Here is a 23967-nt window from a genome sequence, read left to right on the forward strand (position 1 = left end):
AAATCAAGAGTTGGACGCTCAACCAACTGAACCACCCAGACACCCCTAAGAATAATTTTAAATTGAGATTTACCTTTATCGCTGCAATTTTCCAGTTAAATGAGAAGACAGTATCGGTTTAGCACTGACTACATCAGTGTAAGTCACAGGAAGCTAGTATGCTCAAACACACAGTCTGAGAATCCCTGATGGTGCCCAACCTTCTCCTTTTCCAGATGAGGAAGTCAAGGTCCAAAAAGAAGCCAGTTGGTGGCAGAACAGCATCTAGAACCCAGGTCTTCTGGCACTCAGCTCAGCCCTCTTTCCTCTCCATGTCCTTGGGTTCAAGCACATCATGGACTAAAGCACATGCTTCCAAATGCAATTAGCCATGCAGGCCCCAAATAGCAGGGGCAGTATGTAAGGTTCAGCTGATGTCACAAGTGTGCTCAGCTGACATGCCCCTCAAGTTAGGCCCCTGCCTCAGGACTCCTCAGGAATCTTCTCTGGGCCAGCCGTCTCCAGAGAGTAGCCAGTGGGTGTCTGCATGTGCTCTCTTCCCTTCCCACAGCAGCCAGGTGAGACCACCACTCAATGCCTGGTTTCTCCTAAGTCTTAGGGATTATGTTCAGGGGTTCATAATCTTATTTGGGCCTTGGAGCCCTAAGACAGTCAGCTAAAATCTAGAGACCCCTTCTCAGAATATTTTTATATGTGTAAAATATAAGGAAAGACTATGTATATACAAATATAATCACTAAAACATTTAAATGTAAAATATAGTCATATACTTGCTTCCTTATCAACACGTTAGATAGCAAGACCTAGCAGCATATCTCAAAACTGTCATAATTTCAAAGCAATGATGAGTAACATGCTATTGGAGATTTGGGCAACAACTATTCAATGCAATACAACTCTGTGTGATTTCTATCCACGACAAACTCTCAGAAACTCATAGTAATGTAGGTTTGTGCCTATATCCTTTTTTTAAAGATTTATTTATTTTAGAGAGACAGACAGCCAGAGACAACCAGCATGAGAAGGAAAGGCAGAGAAAGAGGGAGAGAGAACTTCAAGCAGACCCTATGCTAAGCATGGAGCCCACCATGGGGCTCAATCCCAGGACCTCAAGATCATGACCTGAGCTGACACCAAGAGCTGGACACCCAACTGACTGCACCACCCAGGCGCCCCTGTGCCTATATCCTTAACTGAAGTAAACATTAAGTTCTAGTTAAGTGTTGGTGAAAATAAAGGACAATTTTCTACCACCCAAGTTTATTAATTCTGCCCCTGAATTCTATTCTCAGAACACCCAAGGTTTAAGAGGTCCTGACGCTGCCTCATAGCCCCAGGGTCATCAGATATGAGGTATGGAGGCACCCTTATGAGTTGACCTGGGGGGCAGAGAGACCTTGTCTTCGGTGAGGAGACATATCAGGCTAGAAGCAGCCCCAGAACCATCCTCATCGCCTACCAAGCACCAGATATGACTCCTGGATGTCTCCAGACCTCAATAGCAGGACACACAGCTGGCTGGGGTGATGCTCTGGCTAGGAGAAGGCGAGGGCCTCGGCCAGGCCAGACACTGGTCCTCACCCTCTGTTCTGTAGGGTGGGACTGGCAAGTCAACGCCCCAACACTCCTTCCAGCCCCTTTTGAGGAATCCTAGAGAGCTCTGGACCTGAAGGGAAGCCACACCCCAGCCACCTCCATCCCCTGCAGAAACTCTCAGCCTGCCTTCCACTAGACCCGCACTGCCTGACCTCTTTCACAACCCTGACACTGCTCATCTCCGGGTAGGGGACCATGTAGACAAAATGCCGCCCTTGGACAGTTGTTTTAAGAGAACAGAGGGAGCAGTTGCAAGGCACAGCCCGGCTCTTCACCAGCTTAACAAGGCATTTTATGTTTCTCAGGATGAGGGGACGTGAGCTGCTCTAACCACCTCCACGGGATTGCTATTAGCATCAAGTGAGAATACTGTTAATTTTTTAAACTCCTTGGAAAAGGAAATCCGTACCCAGTTTTGAGGGGCTTGCCTTCCCCCACCCCGACTTCTCTCTGTAACACACCCCAGGCTGCCAAGAGCCCCCAGCTCCCTGGGAGATGAGATCCAGCCAGCCCTGCGGAGGCTCCGCTCTGCTCAGCTGTGCAGTCCCAGGGGCAGGGGTTGCTGGGGCTGTCTCCGTTGTGTCCCCTGGAGGGCCCCTGGGGGTAGCAAAGAGAGGCAGGTGAGGACCACATGTGGCCTCCAGGTGGGGCACACGGGATAGGAACACAGGCAAAGCCTGGGGGAAATCACCACATTGTCCTCAGTCATTAGCACAAGTCGACAGCATCACCAAGTGCTCCCCACCTGCACTTGTGAGAGCACAGCAGCCATCACCAAGATACGGCGTGGACTGGGGCATCATTAAATCCACATTTGTATTTGCCCTGTGTTGGCCGGAGCCTCCCCTAAGAATTCTGGGAAAGGAAGACTAGGAAAGTGTTATCAAGGGCTTGGCAGTCACCCCTGGAATGACAAAGACCCCAAAAGCTCATATGAAGCTCAAATCCCAGCTGGATCACTTAGTAGATGTCCCCAGGACAGAGCACTAGCCTCTCTGAGTCTGTTTCCTCACCTCCTTCAAGAGATGAGGATAACAGCCACCTGGCAGGGTATTCACCAGGACTAAATGAGGGAGCTCAAGTGGAAGCAAGATTCACATTAGCAGGCACATTGAAGGCATTCAGGAAAGTTGGTTTCCTCCCCTAAAACCACAGATTAATGATAAAGAGCAATTTCCTCAAGTCCCCCCAGCTCCGTTCAAATGCTGTTTCATCAGATGTATAAAAACTCTTCTGTAAAAGAAGTGGGAACAGGCGGTAATGACAGGTCAAGAAACAGTGGCCTCTGGTTTTAAGAAAGTGAGAAGACATTCTAATTTTCTCAGCCCACGTTTTTTCTCCTAAATGAGCCCTCTTGGGAGATCCCGATGGCCTATATCTCAGATGTCCCCTAGCCTATTTCTCTGGCTCAGTGCAGTAATTCAGGTTGAGATGTCAGATGTCCAGGGCTACAGGTGAACAGTCAGGGGTCAGGGCCATCCTACGGCTTGGGGGGAGGGGTCTCCTCTGCAGAGAGGGAAGGGATTTGGTCAGTCCCGGGATCCCACCCAAGACCAGGTCAGAGAGGAGAGCACTGCCTCGTGAATGAAACTGTGGGCCCCTGGCACCTCCCAGCTGGCACTCTGCCTCTCCATGCCTGCCGCTGCCAACAGCAGCCCAGGGACCTGGCAGAGATGCCAGCTCCTCCTGAATAAAGGCAGCTTCTGCTGTCCGTTCTCTGGTGCCTTAAGCCCGGGAAAGCTAGTCCGGAGCAAGGGGACCCCTGGCCTCCCTGTCAATGCCCTCCTCACCGTTCCCACTTCAGAAGGTTCAGCTGCCCACACAGATGAAGCTGTGGGCCATGCCTACTGGGATTCCAGCACCTGCGAGGGGGGAGGGCTTTATACCCTAAGTCCACAAACGCCCCCAGGGCCGACCACATGCATGGCACTGAGCCTCGCTCTGGGATCTCCTGGTGCCCGTTGTTCATCTGCGTCTCTGCCTCTGTCCTTCTGACTGTCTGGGTCAGGGCAAGAGGTTGGGAGGAGGTGTGTCACAGAAGGGTCTGTTCAGCCCACCCACTCCACAACCCCATCTGAAGGCTCGAGGTGGCTGAGTCCCTCAAATGCTCACATTAGCTTCCCACTTGACGGCGATGCCTATCTCCAGACAGGTTGCTCTCCTGTATCCAAATTGGCAGCGAGGATGCACCTGTAGGCACCTCCAGTGGTGTATTTAAATGAAATTTTAATCAAATGGCTACACATAAGAAAGCATATATGCAAACTGTCATTTCGTCATCTGATAAATACTAAATGAGTGGGAAATATCAGAGAGGGTGACAGAACATGAGAGACTCCTAACTCTGGGAAACGAACAAGGGGTGGTGGAAAGGGAGGTGGGTGGGGGGTGGGGGTGACTGGGTGACGGGCACTGAGAGGGGCACTTGATGGGATAAGCACTGGGTGTTATGCTATATGTTGGCAAATTGAACTCCAATAAATAAATAAATAAATAAGCCTTTAAAATATGAACATGGACAATGCCAATACATGGAACTTTGCCCACGGAATGAAAAAGTAAAACACCAAATGGAAGGTATGCACCAATCAACATCCTGAGTCAAGCACACACAGAGAGCAACCAGGGTCAGAAATGGCTCCTATGATATTTCAGTTAGGGTTTGATGAATGCAAAGTTCTCTTGATCTGTAAGGCTAAACAAATAATTTCTAATGGGTCTCTGATAGAAACCCATTTCCTCTCCATTTATCTTAAAATCAAATTGAAACCTGAGCCTAAAAGGCAGTGTAACCCAGAAGGGCAGGGACAGCTGAACAGGTAGGGCCACAACATCTGCTTTGCACGCGGCCACCAGGTGCAGCCAGGCAGCAGCCCCGCTCCCGTGAGGTGTCAGCTGCAGGCTGCTGCTCTGGGCAGACAGGGCATCCTGACAAAGGGAAGCGTTTTGAAGACCCCAACAGGCCCCTAGAAGAGCTGCTCAGGCCCTCAGAGGCTCCAGCTAATAAATCTCCAGCCAGGGTTTAGCACCAACAGGGTGGCATGGACAGGGAGACAGGAGAAGGGCCAGAGAAGATCAAGTAGTGCTGGCTCAGAAGGAGGTGACAGTTTCTACTCAATCTTGTGGGGGTGGCACACAGCTGGAGGCAACATGTGTGCCTGTTATCCTTAGGGAAGTGACCAGGTAACTGTAGTGACTGCAAAGTGCTCATCCATTAGAAAAAATGGATTAGATGCACATGCAGAACATGAGTGGTCTTAAAATACAAGGTGAGAGGAAAAGTCAGAAACAGAATGAGTTGTAAAACAGAGTGCCTCCTAGGTAAATTAAAAATGTGTACAGTTTTGGGAAACTGCCATCGCCAGTGGTGCCCAAGGAGGCAGGACAACTAAATGGAATGTGGTATCTGGGGTGGAATCCTGGAACAGAAAAAGGACAAATGGTAAAAACTAAATCTGAAGAAAGTAGAGATTTTAGTTAATGGTGGCATATCAATATTGGTTCATTAATTGTGACAAAAGAACCCTATTAACATAGGTGTTGGCAGTAGAGGAAACTGGGTATGGAGTATATGGGAACACTATTTAGTTTCTCTGTAAATCTGAAACTGCTCTAAACAATAAAGCCTACTTTTTAAATGAAAAACTTGCACAGAGACACCTGGCTCAGTGATTGAGTGTCTGCCTTTGGCTCAGGTCGTGATCCCGGGGTCCTGGGATTGAGTCCTGCATCCCCTGCTTCTCCCTCTGCCTATGTCTCTGCCTCTCTCTGTGTGTCTCTCATGAATAAATAAAATCTTAAAAAAAAAAGGAAGAAAGAAAGAAAGAAGGAAAAGAAAGAAAGAAAGAAAGAAAGAAAGAAAGAAAGAAAGAAAGAAAGAAAGAAAGAAAGAAAGAAAGAAAAAGTGAGATGCCTGAGTGGTTCTGCATCTGCCTTCGGTTCAGGGCGTGATCCTGGAGTCCCAGGATCGAGTCCCACGTCGGGCTCCCTGCATGGAGCCTGCTTCTCCCTCTGCCTATGCTTCTACCTCTCTCTCTCTGTGTCTCTCATGAATAAATAAATAAAATCTTTTTTTTTAAAATAAATAAATAAATAATAATAAAAAACTTGCACAAAGCAAACACACCACCATACATGCCCTAGAAACACACAGGCAGGACACCCTGCAGAGAGCAGACAATGAAGAACAAGGCATGTATTTAGGAAAGTAAGGAGAGAGTCCTCCTGCAGACCCATTATAATGATGATGCATCCTGTTAAGTTAATCGTACACTACATCAGAGGTCCCAAAATTAACAATAATTAATTTTTAGGAGAGAGAGAGAGAGGCAACATCGCAGGATTATAGGTCATGAAGGCCACATAAGTGGTGGGGGCTCTGTTGACAGAAGGGGGCTCTGAGGAGCTGAGTAACCTGGAAGCGCCTCATGATGGAGAAGAGTTACATAGGGCTTTGAAGCAGGGGTAGGGGATGTGGGAGGGGAGAGGCTAGGAGGGAGGTGCTTCCAGCTGGTTACAAACCAGGGAAATATCAGAAAGGGAGACAGAACATGAGAGACTCCTAACGAGTCGGGAAACGAACTGGGGGGGGTGGAAGGGGAGGTGGGCAGAGGGTGGGGGTGACTGGGTGACGGGCACTGAGGGGGGCACTTGATGAGATGAGCACTGGCTGTTATTCTATATGTTGGCAAATTGAACACCAATAAAAAATAAATTTATATTAATTAAATAAATAAACAAACAAACAAACCAGGGACAGCCATCCAGGACCTGCTCCATGCCCCCATCAAACACTGGTCAGTCCCAAGAGCTATTTCTGGGCCTTCGTAATTCCCAGCCAAAGCCAGGAAAATCCCAGAGCAACCAAAATGGAACCTGCTGATGGGTAGCAAAGCTGGTTAGTGATACTGATAGTAGTAGTAGTTAAGAGTTGATCAGCAACAACTAATTTTCTTCAGTATACAAGTATGTCCCAAGTACTTCCTGGGACATACTTATATGCTAAAAATTTACTTGCTGTAAAACTGAAATTCAAATGTAACTAGGCATCTTGACTTTGTTAAATCTGGCAACTCTAAATAATAATAATAGCAGTGACATGCACCTGTTGCTGTTCTAAGAACTTAATTCACTTGTCTTGTTTTCATCTTTAAACAACCCAATAAAGAATGTATTGCAACCCCCTTTACACAGACATGGAAACTGACTACAAAGGAGCAAGCCATTCACCTAAGGCTGTGAGGCTTGTTGGTGCCAGAGCAGGATGCTGTTTCCCAACTGAGAAGCTGAACAAGGCCTGGGCCTCCGCTCCCTGACACCCAGAGATAGGTGTGGGGACTGAGCCTCCCACAAGTGGTCGTACCAAGAGCTCCTTGTATGATCCTCAAAGAGAATTACCTCGAGAAGCCTCCCCACCAGACTCTAATTTGAGGCATCAAGCGAGCTCTGGGTTTCAAAAACTGACAATTAAGAGAGTAAGGGAGCCCCAGTTAGTCATCAAAGAACACAATGTCCCTACATCAGTGGAAAGAATGAGAGAAGCAGCTTCTAGTTGAAAGGTCTAGATAAGCAGCACAGGTCAGCAGGACAAGGGTCTGAGCCAGGCCACGTGCCATCCTTCCTGAGGCCAGAGAAATGGATAAATGACATTCCAGTTTGGCGGCATGGCGGGGCGGGGGGGGGGGTCCCTTCCAATTTGGAGATAGTATTAACTTGAATCTTATAAAACAGATGAGAATGCCACCACACCCCTCAGCGTGACTCTATTTAAAATAATCCTAATGAGCATTTATTGAGCACCTACTACATACTACACATTGGGCTAAATGTTTTCATTGCCCCATCTGTGGATGGGACCTCTAAAACTACAGCCCAGTAGGGCATTTAACAATTTTGCAGATGAGGAACCTAAGATTCAGGGAAATCACTTATTTATTCAACTAACACTTGTAAAGCACCTACTACACTTTGTTCTTCAGACTCTGTCGTAGGTACTGAGAATACAGAAATGAACCAAACAAGACCCCTGCCTTCATGAAGCTGGTTGGGGCACAGATAAGAAACAAAAATCCATCATGTTGTTTCAGGTAGTAATGCTAAGTGTGATGAAGCAAACTAAAGCACAGTCAAGGAATGGAGGGATAGGGTGGAAGGATCTTAGGATGGTCAGGAAGATGTCTGGAAAGAGGTGACATTTACACAGAAGTCTGAAGTGAGAGACTGAACATGCATGGGTCTGGGGAAGGGTACCCAAGGCAGAAAGGACAACCAGTGCAAAGGCCCTGAGGTAAGGGTAACCAACACACAACCAAGATAAGGCCAATGGGCTGGAGCAGGTGCGGGAGGGTAGGATGGGTAGAAGATGAGTCTGGAGAGGATGTTTAGGGCAGGTCATCTCTAAAAGATCACTGTGATATGAAGAAATGGATCGATGGATAAATGAATGTATGGAAAGATGGACAGATGAATATGTAGATAAATGGATTTCCATAGATTCCCTTAGGCTGCTACTGACCAGAGGTGAGGACATATGTAGCTCACAAGTTGATAAAAACATGTCCAATGTTCAGATGCCAATTAACCACCTCCCTCAGAGGGCCCCAGGCAAGCACATTCCTTAGTGACGTATATCTCCTATAGAGGAATGTGATCCAAAGTTCAACAGGCAATCTGGGTCTTCATCCAAAGGAAACCATTTGAAGAAGTCCACAGGACAGGGTCTTTGAACACCAGGAAGAAATGTCTTGCCTCCAGTCTCTAACTAGGCCAGCGCCCACAGAACAAACTGGCACATCCCTACCACCACCACCACCTGGGATCCCCTAGGCAGAGGCACCAGCTATACTCTTTCTCAAGTTTTCGAATCTGTTTTGCCCAGCAGATAAAAAAATGTCACCTTCCAGAACAAAGCCAACACTCCCTGCAGGTGACACCGATCACCAAAAGCCCACCCCCGCAGGGCCAACCCATCCCACAGTCCTTTACCACCTGCTGGACCTTACCTCCACGTCCTTCTCGAGCTCCAGCCCGGCCTCCATCAGGTTGTGCTCAAACTCCTCCCGCTGCTCCTTCCTCTCCTCCTCCAGGGCATCGAGCGGCCCCAGCTCAATGTCACCGTGGCCCCCAGCACGAGGTGCCTTGCCTGTCTCCCCATTGGAGACAATCGCCAGTGAATGGCCAGGGGAACCCTGGCCAGGGTGCACCCCACGTTTCCGGTAATGGTAAGCAAGCACATAGTCGACCTTCCTCTGGTTGTCGTGGAAGTGCATGCGGCTCAGACGGGCCTCTGAGGACACTGGCTCGCTGGCATCCAGGTAGTTGTTGATGACCTGGTCAGAGAGAACAGGACAGGGACAGTGAGTTCTGGTGAGGAAGAATGAGAGACAGAGGAGGCTAACCTCTGGGTCAGGGAGGCGAACTAGGAAGCCAACCCCTCAGGCCAGAGGCCTGACTCTCCCAGTGAAAGGACAGAGTGACCTAAGTTCCTCTGCCACCCCCAGCCCACACAGCCCTCCTCGCACCTGTCCACAGCCTGGACACCATTGCCTTCATACCCCCTCTGGCAACCACACACATATGGATGCTCGCATGCACGGTCTATACACACAGCAGCAAAGCCCTGTACATCCACACGTGCCTGCACCCCAGAGCCCCATGACACTTCTGCACACACACACACAGCCCACCTACACACAGCACCTCGCATCAGCTCTCCTGCGCGCACATCTGTGCATGCACACGCCAGCCCAGGGCACCCTGACACACATAGCCCGCTGCATGCACTGTGACACAGCCACACATACCCATCTCCCTGCAGCTCTGCTGGCCAGCCTGCAAACACATGCATACTTACACACATAGGTTACTCACCGGCAAGTTCTCTGGATCCATTGGAACAAAGGCCAATTTCTTGTCACCTGGCCCACCCAGCCCCACCCCACAGAGATTTACTCTACACTATGCCCCTCTCAGCCCCACATCCTCCTCCTCCTCCCCTTCCTCTGCAGCCACCAGTAGGGACCCTGCCAGAGACCACAGCAGGGGGACCGACTTCTGCTCTCAGCCAGCCTGGAGGTGGGAGGTTGAGAGGAGAGGAGGGAAAAGAACAAGGCGGAGCAGGAGAGGGACCTGCCTCCCTCCCTTTGGGTGTTTCCCTGTTTATTACTGGTTTGATACCCAGCTGCCTCTGCAGCCACCTGAGAGGTCACCTGGGCAACCAGATGAAGCACCAGGCACAGGGGAGAGCTTCCCAGCAGCCACAGCAGAGGTCTGGTTCCTCAGAAGTGTGAGGGGAGCCAGGGAGTCTGCAGACCAACAGGTAGGATCACGTGCACACCTCCCCTTCCCTGTCCTTTGACCACAAGACTCCAGGGTGGCTGAGACTTGGAGAAGGAGGGGAAGAAAAGGCCCTCACAAAAACCCTGGGCCTCTTTCTCTCTCCCTCTCTCTTTCACACACACACACACACACATACACACACACACACAAACCTGCCCCCCAGATGGAGAGTGCCCCAGCCCAGAGGCTCCCTTCTGGCCCCCAAAGGGCCAGCCTTGACCAGACGCCAGCACTCACCGAGCCGCTGCAGGAGCTCCCTCCACCGAAGGGCAGGCCTGAGTCCCGGCCAGGGGCTTGGGAACCAGGTACCCTGAGGTACTGCTGTCCATGATTGGGATCCTGGCCCCCTCTGTCCACTGCCCGAGGGCTCAGCCGGCGTGGGGAGCCAGGGAGCAGGGGGATATCTGTGAGAGGGAAAGACAAAGGAGGCAAAGCTGCTTCAGGTGACAGGAAACCCAGTACATGAAGAAACTGAGGCACGGAGGGAGGGACACTGGGATATCCCTAAGAAAAAGGCCACACCTCCTCATGGCCTTGGTTAGCCAGGGTCACACTGGCCACAGGGTAGGGGAGAGTGTAGAAGGAAGCAGTGGGATGAGGAAGAGGGTCTCACTCACTACACACACACACACACACACAAACACAAACACGCACACGCACACACGTGCACCCACAGAGCAGGAGCCACCAGCAGGAGCTCCTTCAGATGATGGCTGTCATAATCACTTATAATTCCCAGACAAGAGGAGAAGGTGGCTCAGGTGAGCCAGGGTGGGTGAGCACTCCCTGGAGAGACACCCTGAATTAATGCCAAAGGCTTAAGTTTTAGGGTCTTTCCGAGCGCAGCCAGGCCAGCTGCACCCCTCCTGTCGGAGAGAACAAGGACAGACAGACCGGCTGTGAGTCCCCCGAGGGCAGGGGCCTCCTCTGACAAAAGTGCTGCCTCCAATGCCAGTGAGAGGTTTCCCCACACCTGCTGCCTCCAGCAGGGCCTGAGAGTGCCACAGCCCCTGTTCAGCCCTCCCCAGAGCAGCCCCCTAACACCTGCCGCAGCAGCCAGTGCTATCTCAGAGAACTTCCAGATTCACCCCTGGAGGGAAGGGCCTCAGGCTGATGACAGAATTGCAGAATGTCAGACCCTGAGGGGACGGAAGCATGAAATACTCTGCTTTGCTCCCAAACACCCCAGACCAGGCCCCCGGGCTGCCAGGATTTCGAGGCTGACCACACTCCATCTGTCCCCACTTCCAAGAAATACTCCTTCCAGTCAAGCAGCACAGCACAGGGCTCCTGGGCTTAGCCCTCAGCTCCACCACTTGCTCTGAGACCTCTCTGGGCCTGTTTCTCCACCTATAACCTGAGAATCCCAAACTTGCAGGGTAGTAGTGGGAAATCCAGGAAAAGAAGCATCTGCAAAACATCCAGGGCAGTCATTAGCCCAAGAGGGTGCAAGAAAAGGCAATTATGATAATTATTATCATTTTCATTTTGAGCTCTGTATTAAGAAGAAAACACACCATGGATATCCAGCTCAACCCCCAGCACCTGCTATGAGAAGGGATGAACAAAAAGCAGCTTGAAACAGAGCTTTCAGTCAGTCACCAGGCCGTGGAGCAGCCCCTTCCGCGCCCAGCTCTCTGCTGGGCAGTTCAGGAGCCCTAGAACATTTGGTCCCTCTACTGGAAAACCTTAGCACCTCTTTTGTTTTTCTTAAGATTTTATTTATTTATTTATTCATGAGGGGGGGAGAGAATGGCAGAGACACAGGCAGAGGGAGAAGCAGGCTGCATGTGGGACTCGAACCCCGGGACTCCAGGATCATACCCTGGGCCAAAGGCAGGCACTTAGCACCTCTTCATGAAGGCAGAGCTGGCAGGCAGGAAGCACAGTGAAGGCCAGCAGAGCAAAGCTCTCCTAACTGACTTTTTTTTTACACTGTGGGCTCTCATCCCTACTGTGGAAGGTCAGCAAGGCCAGAAGGCTTCCAGGGGAACTGATCCTAACGCTGGTCTTGAAGGGTGGACAACTTCTAAAAAGCAGGGGAAAGAACACAGAAGGGCAGTAGTAGGTGTGTGTGCTGGTGATGTGATGGAGGGCCTCCAGCTCTGGACATCAAGGAAGGGGCTTCCTTCTTTGGTCCCCAGTCTTGCCATTTCTCTCCCCCCTTATGCCTTTCTGCATGCTTGCCCACCATCTGGCCCAGAGCAGACTGAGAACAGCGCTCTACAGCCCAGGGAAGGCTTAAAAACCTCCAGATACATGTCTGCGGAGCCCAAGACCACTCTGCTGTATAGCTGAGCTGATGACAAAGGGGATGCTCACTCAAGCGTCCTGGACAGCTACATTCACATTCACAACGGTGACTCAAGGTAGGTCAGATTCAGAGTCAGCCGCAAACTTTAGGCAAACCACTATCCAGGAGCCACAAGCCTCTGAAGATACAAGTTGGGGTTTGAGGCTGGCCTCCAGAGACCCACCAGCCATCCCAGGAGCTCTCTTTTCTTGCCTCTGACACATGGACTACAGCTGCCTGAGGCTCTGCTTTCATACCCACCTTCCTCCCCAACCCAACAATGAGAACACAGTATATGGCTGAGTTGTACCACGTCCAGAAAGATATACCAGGCAGTAACGACACAGAAGTGGAGAGACCCAAGACAGCTGGCCTATACCAGCAAATGAAGGCAGGGGGTGGGGGGTGGGGAGCGTGCATCCTGAGTGAAGCCTGGGCATCAAGAAGAATGGGGTAGGTGAACATACTTCATAGGACTCCTCTAAGAAGCTGAAAAATGGTGAATTGAGTTCGATCGGAAAGTAAAAACCATCATACATAGCCTATGGAACATGAAACCCATTTGAAAATGATCTTTCTTTAGTTGACCTTTCACTTGGCTCTTGGCACAGGCTGCCTTGCATAACAGATCCCTAGGTGCTCAGGACTTAGCTGCCTCCCTGGGCTGTGGATGCCGGGGGGGCATGGCTCACCTCACTCTGGATCAATAGAATGGATTTTCACAAGGCTTAGACCTAAGGCCTCTTCTCTAAACTCTCACCCTTTCCCTGGATATTCTCATTCACTCCTATGGTTTTAATTATTACCTATGTGATCATGACCCTCAACATTTTATCTTTAACTCTTATTTTCTTCCAGCCCCTGGATCAAAACATCCTCTTGCCTATTTGGCATCTCCACTTGGATTCTTCAGAGTCCCTTCAAAACATACACGTCAAAATCAAACTTACAATCTGCTCTGCAAGAGGACTCTCTTCCAGGATTCCCCATCCCTATGAATGCCACTGCTATACTCAGCATACAAACCAAAAATCCACAGGCAGCCTTGAAAGCCTTCTTCCCCCATGCCCCATAGCCAATGTGTCACCAATCCTAGGAATTTTCCCTGAAATATCTCCCAAATCGATCTGTTTTTCACCACCCTCTATGACTACCATCCTGATCCAAACTACCGTGCACATCCAGCTGCATTACTCCAATAGCCTCCCAAAAGACACCCCCTGCTTCCACCATAACTCCCCTTCACTGTTCCCCCAAAAGGCAGCCAGGGGGGTCCTTTCAAAATGTTGAGCTATGACACCCACATGTGTAGAGATTTCTAGTGCTTTCCACCACTCTCAAGCTGCGAGACCCTGCATAACCTGGCCTGCTCACGTCTCCACCTCGCCTCTCCCCGTGTCCTGCTGTATCTCTGAGTTCCAGCCATGCTGCTCTGTCTGCAGTGTCTGGGATACACCACACCGTCTCCCAGCCCAGGGTCTTACACATGTTCCTCCTTCCGGCTAGAACAAGATTCTTTGTCCAGCTGCTATTTTGATCATTAGGGACCCAGAAAATCAAAAGTAACATATCCCTGTTTCAAAAAGCAGCTGAAGCGACAGAAATATTCAGATACTACAGGCAGAGCTAATTTGCTTCCTCTGCAGACAAGACTGAAATTCCACCACCTGAAGTAGAACAAGGAGGGCCTGGGGGACACACAGACACATGTAAAGTCAGCACAGGAACGCCTCCAAGTTTTATCCAGTGGACTCTACTGGTCAGCAGGGAACCGTGGAGAGTGGGGTGCTTACTGTCTGGGGTCACCAAATAAAGGCAACCCATTGGTGGCAGCGCGTTGACTGTCCAGCCAAAGGAACCCCTCTGCTCCAAACTTTTGCCCAGATCTGACACCCTGACTGACTCCCCCAGATGGGACTGGCCCACCTTTCAGCCAGCCAAACTGTCATAAGCCTCCTAGAGGATTGCACTGGGGGGAAAGGTAGGCCCTCTTCACCTAGTCAAAGGGCAACCAGTTGAAAATGACCAGGGGCCTCCTGCTAAGCGTGGACAGAGGACAGCCTGAGCCTGGCTGCAGCCCTGCCCACCTCCACTGCTGCCTTCATTCACTTTCCTCCACCACCTTCAGAGGGACCTCTCTAAATCACATTGCCCCCCTCTCCCACTGAAAGCCCTTCAATGGCTCTCCATTGCCAGAGCAGAAAAGCTCTACCGGGAACAGAAAGATGCTCCATGTGTTCTCCAACCTTGTTCCCTCCGTCCTTCCCATTCCTCTCTTTGGAGCTAGTCTTTCTGAATGTTCTTCTTTGCTCCATCTGCTAAGACACTGAAGTACAGTGGGACCACAGGGGTGTGTGATGAGGGGAAGGGGAGCTGCACTTTTTGAGGAGGGCCATATTCTGGTCTTAGGCTGCTGTTTGGAGGAGCTGCCACCTAAGTGACTCAAGACCACAGCTGACAGTCTTTTTTCAGGCCAGGAATAAGAAATTCAATAAACATCAGGCCGTGATTTGGGACTACATGGGTGTTGCACAGGGGTGTGTGTGTGTGTTTGTGTGTGTGTGTGTGTGTGTGTGTGTGCTCTACAGACAACTGAGAAGTGCTAGATCGACAACCACACTGCTCTCCATCATGCTCCACAACCCTCCTAGGACTCGCCATCAGCACTCTGCCACATGGTGAGCCCCACACTGAGCGGGGGGGGGGACCCTCAGCGCTCCATTCTGGCATTGCCACAATTTCAGAAAAATAATGCATTTTCTCCAACATCAGTTTTTGCTTCCACAATTGAGAGGAGGGTGTCATTACTGTATCTTCTCCCCAGAGGGAGAAGGGTGATGATTCAGCAAGAGGAAATATTACAACCCCTTGGAGGTACATGAGCTACAGAAAATGGGAGGGATTGTTACCCAATCCTACTGCAGGGGCCTCAGGGCCCACCCTGACTTCTCTGCTTCACCCTAGTCACTCTGCCCCCAAGTCCCCAGAATTCCCATTCTCTGCCACCCACCAGCCTGCTGACTATTCACCTCCTTCTGGAAGCTCTCTTAAATGAGGCAGGAGAAGCACTAGCTGTGTACCCCCCCCCCCATTACTACAATTTCCTTCCCCTTCAGGGACCATCACACACTTTCTTATCCTTTAGAACTTGCTATTTCAAAGGTGAACTCTGTCCCTTCTAGATGAATCCAACCTCCACCACCCAGAGGCTACATTAGAGAGGCAGACAAAGGAGGCACAGGATCAGAGATCTGAGGGGAAATGAACAGAGACCAAAGGCAGGGAGAACCCCAAATCTAAATGAAGAAGCAGGCAAGGTTTGTTCCAAGGTCCTTCCATTGTCTGCCCTTTCACACTGTCCCCTCCCCCAGCCCACCCATGGCTTCCCCCCAGCTGTGGTCCTCGTTCCATGCTATGCTTTCCCATCTGCCATCAGGGGTTCCTGACACCCACTCCCCCATTTAGCTGTTGGCTGTCTTGTCTTAGAAACCAGTACACTCCAAAGTACAGATAGCCCATGTTGGCATCGTGAGACAACATGTAAAAGCATTGTAACATGTAACATGAGACAACATGTAAAAGCAACATGTAAAAGACAAAAGTAAAAGCATTCTGGAAACCCTAAAGGGCTCTGGAGATGTCCCTAGCACTGCATATATACAGGGGCCAAGGTCCGGTTTTACTGGGAAGAATATTCTCCAATTCTCCAATGGTGGGCACTGCAGTACCATGCTGGCTGAGGGGAGAGAGGTTGCAGGGCAAGGATTCTCTCTGGACCCTTCAAATCATGTCATGGCTCCTGGACAGTTAAGTGAGAATCTTCATGGTCACATTTCAGAGTGAGGAGCGAGCCCAGCTCTTCTGAGTAGGGGAGCCCAGCACATGCAGGCTGTGGAGACTCAGGGGCGTAAGGAGAGTTCAGGCAGGAGGGGATGGCAGGAAAACTGGAGCAAAGGGACCAAGAGGCACAGTCAAGAGCAAGGCAGCAGCAGGCTGAACAGACTGGGAGCCAGAAGTGGGTTCACCAGGCAGGGAGGAGGGGGAGGTGAGTCATCAGGGCCCTAGGAGGTTTTCAGAGTCTCCAAGAAAGAACAGCAGGACTCAGTGTCCTGTGGGAGCTGGACCTCCAGGCAGCAGGGCTCTTCCTCAAAGCTTCCCTCATGGTGTAATTACTGCTTCATTTACTAACCATGAGCAGGAAAGTGTGAAGTGAAAGGCAGGGCCACCTCTCTCACCAGCCTTTCAAGGCCACTGCTTCCAGCAAAGCCAGACAGTCCAGGGCTACCTTATGGGGGACAGTGCATCCACACTCTCGCAGGCCAGGAACAAGACTCCAGGTGGGCCTCAGAGAGACCAGGGCACTTTCAGATTTTGAGGAAGCTAACCTGGTCCCTCCCCAAGCATCCTGGGATGGATGGACTGCATTCTGTTATGGTTAACTTATGCTGGAGTCTTACTCTGCTTTCTTACACGAATTTGACAGTTAAAATTTGAGGCTCCAAGCTTAAAATTTAGACCCAAAGGCCCTGCCCAACATTTCCTATTGAACAGCATCTTTCTCAGACTCTGCTTGTGGCCAGAGTAACAGAAGAATGGTCTTCCAGTCCCCTCCACACAAAAGAACCATTAGCCAATCTGCCTCTTGGGCTCTGCTTATCTTGACTCAAAAACAGCCCTCTCTCCATTGATGCTCAAACATCCTCTTTAAAAAAAAAAAAAAAGATTTTTTTTTTATTTATTTATTCATGAGAGACACACAGAGAGAGACAGAGACATAGGCAGAGGGAGAAGAAGGCCCCCTGTGGGGAGCCTAATGCAGGACTCAAACTCAGGACCCAGGATCATGACTTGAGCCAAAGGCAGACACACTCAACCACTGAGACACCAGGTGCCCCAAACATCCCCTTCCTAATGGTGATACGGCCACAGTGTACATCCTTATCTTGAGCCTGGATTAGGAAGAGCTAACTGGCCTCCCTGCCACTAAGCTTGCTTCCCTCTGATACTTGGGTCACAACCTGACCAAGTTACTCCCATTCAATGGTTTCCATTCTTCTTAGATGAAAATGAAAACCAGACTAGACTGTCTGATATGAACACAGAGTCTTTCATGATCTGGGCCATGCCCACCTGTCTGATACTCCTTCATCTCCAAACATGCATCCCTGACCTGCTTACCCCTTCCACCACACCCCCACCAAGCACATGCCATCTGGCCATGCTCTAAGCACAACTGTCCGTCTTTGGGGCATGGAAGTATGTAGAAGTATGTGTCATCTTTCACATCTCTATTCATTTCAGAATGATTTTACTTCCTGGCACTATGCAATATATTGGAAATATTAGACTTGCCCTAGGTTCTCACAAGGAAGGCAGACTCATGAGGAAAAGAGACTAATAAGGAGATAATTTCAGGAACAAGAGAAAAGCTAGAGCTGGAGTATGAACAAGGGCCTATAGAAGCAGGAGCCCACAGCTCTGCTTAGAGCTAGCAGGAAAGGCCTCCCAGAGTACATGGCTTTTGAGAAGCATCTACTAAAGGTAAGCAGGCATATTCCAATGGGTGAGGGAAGAAAAGAGATTGTGGGGAGAAAGGCAATCATTTGTATGTGCTTTGCAATCATCTGCTGGGCCTGGCTGTTTCAGATCATCAACCTTCTGAGAGCAGGGCATGCCTTCTCCTCCTCATGTTCCTTTCCCACCCACATGGTCCCAGCTGGTGGCCAGCTATGTGGTGGGATTGAAGGAGCAAAAGAAAAAGGACCTTTTTGGTTTATAATACACACTTTCTACCATGGCTTACAAGGCCCCTTACTATCTTTTCTGTTGACCTGACAGTATCAATCATCTCCTGCTGGCCACTCCTCCCTCCCTCTGTCTCTATCTCTGTCTCCCTGTCTCCCTGTCTCTCTGTCTCTCTGTCTCTGTCTCTCTCTCACACACACACACGCACACACACTCACATATACCAGACACACTGAACTATTAGCAGCTTCTAGAAAGTGACCTGCTTTTTCTTATCTTTGGTTTTTGATCTTTGGCATTATTCTCCCTTCTGCCCTTAAACAGCTCTTCTTAACCAAGACTACTTGACAAGTCCCCTCCTGATAACATTCTTAACACCTCTCATCCTTTTAAAAAAGCCTTTTAACAAAGACCACTTGTGGTCGATGCTCAGACCCAAGACCCTAAAAGTGCAGACCCAGGTCAAGAAAAGAATAAGCATTTCAGGACATGCTTCCCTTAGTAACAAAACCCACAGACTGGGATCTGGATGAGTTTCCCAAATGAAACCTACTCATGGGTAGCCCATCATACACTGTGGTTTGGAGAGTGGCTGATGAGATTAAGGTATAAATGTCCCTTCCCTTCTGTAGGAGGAAGTGGCCAGTCTACAGCATAATTGATCAAAATTGTTCTGTTAGCTAATCATAACCTGTTGTGCAAGTTCAACATGAAAAGAGCACAATGATGCAATGGAACCTTCCTCCAACCCCTCTAATACATACCACACACACGTGCTTGCACACACGCACGCAAACACGCTTTATGAGGGTGACTGACTCCTCTCCTGGACATACTTGGTGAGTCCCCACAATGTCCCCCATCTTCCTCCATCACCCACAAACATCTCCCACCTCTTATCTCCTCCCCCTGGTATAACCAATATTGACGATCTCTGTCTTATTCCCAGCTCTCCAAAGAAGGTGGAACAGATTTCTGTTGCCCAAAATGGACTGGGTCCAAGGCAAAAGCTCCTGTAATCATAGCTTCCTGCCCAGGCTCCATAGGCTTTTGGATCTGGATGAGATACGAGGAATTCAGCAGACAGGAGGAACATGGATGAACCTCAGAATTTTATAAAATATCCCAAATACATGTATAATCTATAGGAAATTGCTCAAAAGTTTTCTCTATGCTACAGACGTGGTTAACTGATATGAGTAAAGTTCGTATCTTATAGACAATAAGCTACATCTGTCAGTTGTGCTCTCCTTGAGGACAGGAAGAGTGCCTATCTTGGATGTTTAAACCAGGTATGTTTAGCCCCAAGCATGAGGACTTGCACATAACTGGCTTTGGGAGCAGGACAAGTATTTTCCCACAGCTTGGGAAAAGGGAATTCTCAATATCAAGCACCAACTAAGATGGCTAACACCGCGTAGAAGCTTGAAGAATTGTTCACAAACACACTGGAGACACTTCAAGGGACTCCCATAATTGCCATAATTGCTGGGTCAAACTTTTTAAAAGGACTGGAGATCCCATAATAACTAGTGAGGTGGGGGAGCTTGAGAGACACATTTTTAAATTTCTCATAACTCCATTTCTCTTAGGCTGCTGTGACCTAGCCAAATACAAATTGTTCTTACTTAAAACCAGATGTGTCCTCATTTGACTATCAGTGATATGATGATCACCACATTCCAAAGGACAAAAATCAAGAGAAGTAGTTCTGGAGAAGAAGAAACAGAAGCACACAACAGCCATTCTATGGGGAGGCAGAGATGGCCGTGGGAAGCCAGACTTAAAATATTAGCGTTCAGCAATTGGGAAAAGTGAGGACCAGTGGAGAACTGGCTGGTTCTCAACCCTAGACACATAATTAGAATCACCTAAGAAAGTTAAAATATTGATGTCTGGGCTCCACCTCAAGATTTGGACTTAATTTGTCTAAGGTGCTCTATTGTGCCTCCAGGGGTGAGGTCCCTGGTCTACAGAATCAAAAATATGAGCAGAGATATAGTCACAAGGTCTTGGCATATGAAAGAAAGGAGTATCACTTAGAACTTGAATAAAGTAAAAAAAAAGAAGAAAGAAGAAGAAGAAGAAGAAGAAGAAGAAGAAGAAGAAGAAGAAGAAGAACTTGAATAAAGTAAGCTTAGGACAAAAACTCAGTGACACTTAGCACAGCCAAAATAAACATTTTGAGCTAAAGACCTGCCTTGGCCTGGGTGTTATAAAAAAAAAAAAAATGGGTGTGCTGCATGAACCCAGAAGCAAAAGCAAGGGAAGCCTGTCACTGGAGAAGGAAAAGAAAGCTACCATGCTTGGCACCCCACGAGCAGCCCTTGGTCCACTGGCTATAGAAGCGGTGTGTTGCGGGGAGCCCTGGGTAGCTCAGCAGTTTAGGGCCTGCCTTCCGTCCAGGGTGTGATCCTGGAGTCCTGGGATCGAGTCTCACATCAGGCTCCCTGCATGGAGCCTGCGTCTCCCTTTGCCTGTGTCTCTGCCTCTCTCTGTGTGTCTCTCATGAATAAATAAATAAAATCTTAAGAAGAAGAAGAAGAAGAAGAAGAAGAAGAAGAAGAAGAAGAAGAAGAAGTCTGTGCTTTAACCAGGGTTAAGACCCTCCACTTCTGCAGCTTTGGTTCAGCTTGTTGACTTCTAAGGCATACTGGAGAGCTTGGATAATAATACAAGCTTGAGACTCAGAGGGGGTAGGAATGAGTTCTACACAGTCCAAGTAAATTCAAACACTAAATGTTATTAAATGTAGTTAACTGGTACCTGAATAATTTGATATAGTTAATAGATGAACTGGAGGCTCACCTACCTGCCATAACGAATAGAAAGGCAAGCATCTTCCTCTAAATTGAAACCATAAATATGTGCCATTCCAGGAAAAACCTCAAGATCAACATATAGGACCATCATAATATGGTATGCAGTTAAAAAGCAACTTTTTAAAAAGGTGACCCTCAGGCAGAATTTTATCACTTCACCTCACTTCCGAGGAGCAGGGATAGCCAAGTCCCATAACTAGGGCCTTGGTTCAATCCTTCATAATGAGATTTTTATTGAAAAAAATGTTTTTAAATATGCAACTGTATCTCCAGTTCATACATTATTTTCATAATTTCTCCCTCTCTTCCCTCTAATCCAATCTGAAAAGCATTGAGTTCCAAAGAAGAAATCAAATTCAAGTGTAGCCTCTCAAAGAATTGTGTGGGTTTCAAGCACAAATAAAATATGTATTTCACATTTAAAACAACATTCACAATGCCTTCATCTGCTTCTTCCAGCTCGCACTAGTCAGTTAATCACTTTAAATTTTTTTAAAGTTTTTAATATTTTAAAGAAGAAACTGAATCTGTTGGCCAACTAATATCATACCAATTCACTATAAATTAATTCCTTCATTGACAGAAGTTGAACAAACAATCCCAAAATTTGTAAGGAACTGCAAAAGACCCCAAATAGCCAAAGCAATCTTGAAAAAGAAAAACAAATGCAGGCATCACACTTCCAGATTTCAAGTTACATTACAAAGTGATAGATTAAAACAGCATGGTACTAGCATAAAAATAGACACATAGCTCAATGGGTCAGACAGAAAACCCAGAAATGGACCCACAAGTATATGGTCAATCAATCTTTGACAAAGGAGGAATGAATATCCAATTGGAAAAAGACAGGTGTCTTTTTTTAACAAGTGGTGTTGGAGAAACTAGACAGCAATATGCAAAAGAATGAGATTAGTCCACTTTCTTAAATCATACACATAAATAAACACAAAATGAATTAAAGATCTCAATGTGAGACCTGAAACCATAGAAATCCCTGAAGAGAACACAGTAATCTCTCTGACATTGGCTATAGCAACATCTTTCTAGATACTGAGGCAAGGGAAATAAGTAAAAATAAACTGTTGGGATTGCATCAAAATTAAGTTTCTTCACAGTGAAGGAAATGATCAACAAGACTAAAAGGCAACCTATGGAATAGGAGAAAATATTTATAAATGGCATATCCAATAAAGAGTTAGTATCCAAAATATATAAGAACTGATAGAACTCAATACCTAAAAAACAAGTAAATTTAAAAATGGTCAGAAGATATAAACAGACATCTCTCCCAAAGACACATAGGTGGCCAACAGACACATGAAAAGATGCTCAACATCACTCATCATCAGGGAAATACAAATCAAAACAACAATGAGATATGACTTCACACCTGTCAGAATAGCTAAAATCAACGACACAAGCAACAAATGCTGATGAGAATGTAGAGAAAAAGGACCCAACATGCACTGCTGGTAGGAATGCAAACTGATGCAGCCATTGTGGAAAAATGGTATGGAAATTCCTCAAAAAGTTAAAAGTAGAACTGCTGTATGATACAGGAATCACACTACTGTGTATTTACCAAAAAAATGCAAAAACACTAATTCGAAGGGATACATGCACCACTATGTCTATAGCAGCATTATCTACAAGAGCCCAATGGATAAAGAACATGTGATACACACACACACACACACACACACACACACACACACAAATGGAATACTATTCGGCCATAAAAAAGAATGAAATCTTTCCATTTGCAACAATATGGATAGAGCTAGAGAGTATAATGCCAAGTGAAATAAGTCAGTCAGGGAAAGACAAATACCATATGATCTCACTCATATGTGGAATTTTAAAAACAATAAAATAAAATAAAACAAAAAGAAATGAGATCATGCTTGCAAAGCTTAGTGCTCAGTAGATGCTCAATAAATAGCAGTTCTTATTATCAATATCATCATCATTTGGGGACTTTGGTAACAGACAGATAAAACTATACTAAAAAAAACTCATTCCTTCATTCAGAAACCATTTAATAAGCATTTACCACCCCCTGTCCTGCCCTGTCCTGCTGAAACTTGAAGAGCCTTACTTGGAGAGACAGGTGTGTAAATCTGCAACTTTAATACAGGAAAATAAGTGTGACCCTGCCACACCAAAATTATCATTTTTTGAGAAACCCCTAAGACAGAGACTTCTAGCTGCTTACCAAAAAAATCTATGCTCTCCTCTTCTTTCTGGGCACACAGCTAGACCCTATTTCCTGGCCTGTCTTGCAATTAAATGTAGCTACAAGACCAAATTCCAGCCAGAGGGATGTGAACAGAGAGGCATGTCCTACTTCCAGACCTGGCCCATAGAAACTTTCTGTGCATGCTCCTTCTTGCCCTTCCATGCTTTTCTCCCCTTTCAGATAACTGGAAGGACAACCCTGAGGGCCACCTTGGCAGTCATAGTTGAAATTGGCTAAGCCATCATGCTAGCTCCCTGAAAAGCTATATGGCTAAGAGCCACCTAGCTCTAACAAGCCAACTTGTTTACTCACCTGGATTATTGCTTTAGCAAGAGGTAAACTGTCACGTTTTACTCATTTATTTTTTGATCTATTCCTTAGCAGCTAGCTGAGTGTTAGCCTAACTAATATAGCACCCTTCCTTCACTAGCAATGCAGACAATAATAACTCTACCTACAAGGGCAGTAATTAGCCCTCTGAGATACCATCAGAGTCAAATATCCACATGTCAGAGCCCTTCTCAACAGACCCCTTCCCAAACTTCTCCCAACCCCATGGATTTAACGGCCCCCTCATAATTTCTGCAAACCACAAATGGGGAGAGATTCTCAAAAGTAAGGCCTGTATATCATCTTTGACCTTTACTGCAGCCTGGCACACAGCAGGTGCTCAATGAAAGAGTGGATTAAAAAATCGAAATGCTGAAAAGATGAGCAGAAGGATTTCTCTCCTATGCTTTGTGCAAAATAACCACCCCTTCCCCTCATGCTTTGTGCTATAGAATTCCAGAACTTTGGTTATGTTGAGTTTAAGTACTGCTAAGCAGTAACAAAGCTGATTTTAAAGAAAAGTGTGGCCTTGCCTGTAGGCACCCCCATAGTCCAACTCTCCCTTAAGACAAAAATTAAGGCTGGGATCTTAGCTTCTCATT

The 23967-nt window shown here is 47.6% G+C and overlaps 1 protein-coding gene across 1 annotated transcript in view; it reads right to left on the reverse strand.

The window, feature by feature from the left end:
* ANO2 (anoctamin 2) overlaps positions 1 to 23967 on the reverse strand; it is a 340992-nt gene that overhangs the window by 307866 nt on the left and 9159 nt on the right. The window contains exons 2-3 of the mRNA XM_055315496.1: positions 10171 to 10337; positions 8598 to 8924 (exon numbers count right to left, since the gene is read on the reverse strand). Coding sequence (XP_055171471.1) covers positions 8598 to 8924; positions 10171 to 10337 — 494 coding nt within the window. The remainder of the gene's footprint in view (positions 1 to 8597; positions 8925 to 10170; positions 10338 to 23967) is intronic.

The sequence above is a fragment of the Nyctereutes procyonoides genome, unplaced genomic scaffold (genome assembly GCF_905146905.1).
Source record: "Nyctereutes procyonoides isolate TBG_1078 unplaced genomic scaffold, NYPRO_anot_genome, whole genome shotgun sequence".
NCBI lineage: Eukaryota > Metazoa > Chordata > Mammalia > Carnivora > Canidae > Nyctereutes > Nyctereutes procyonoides.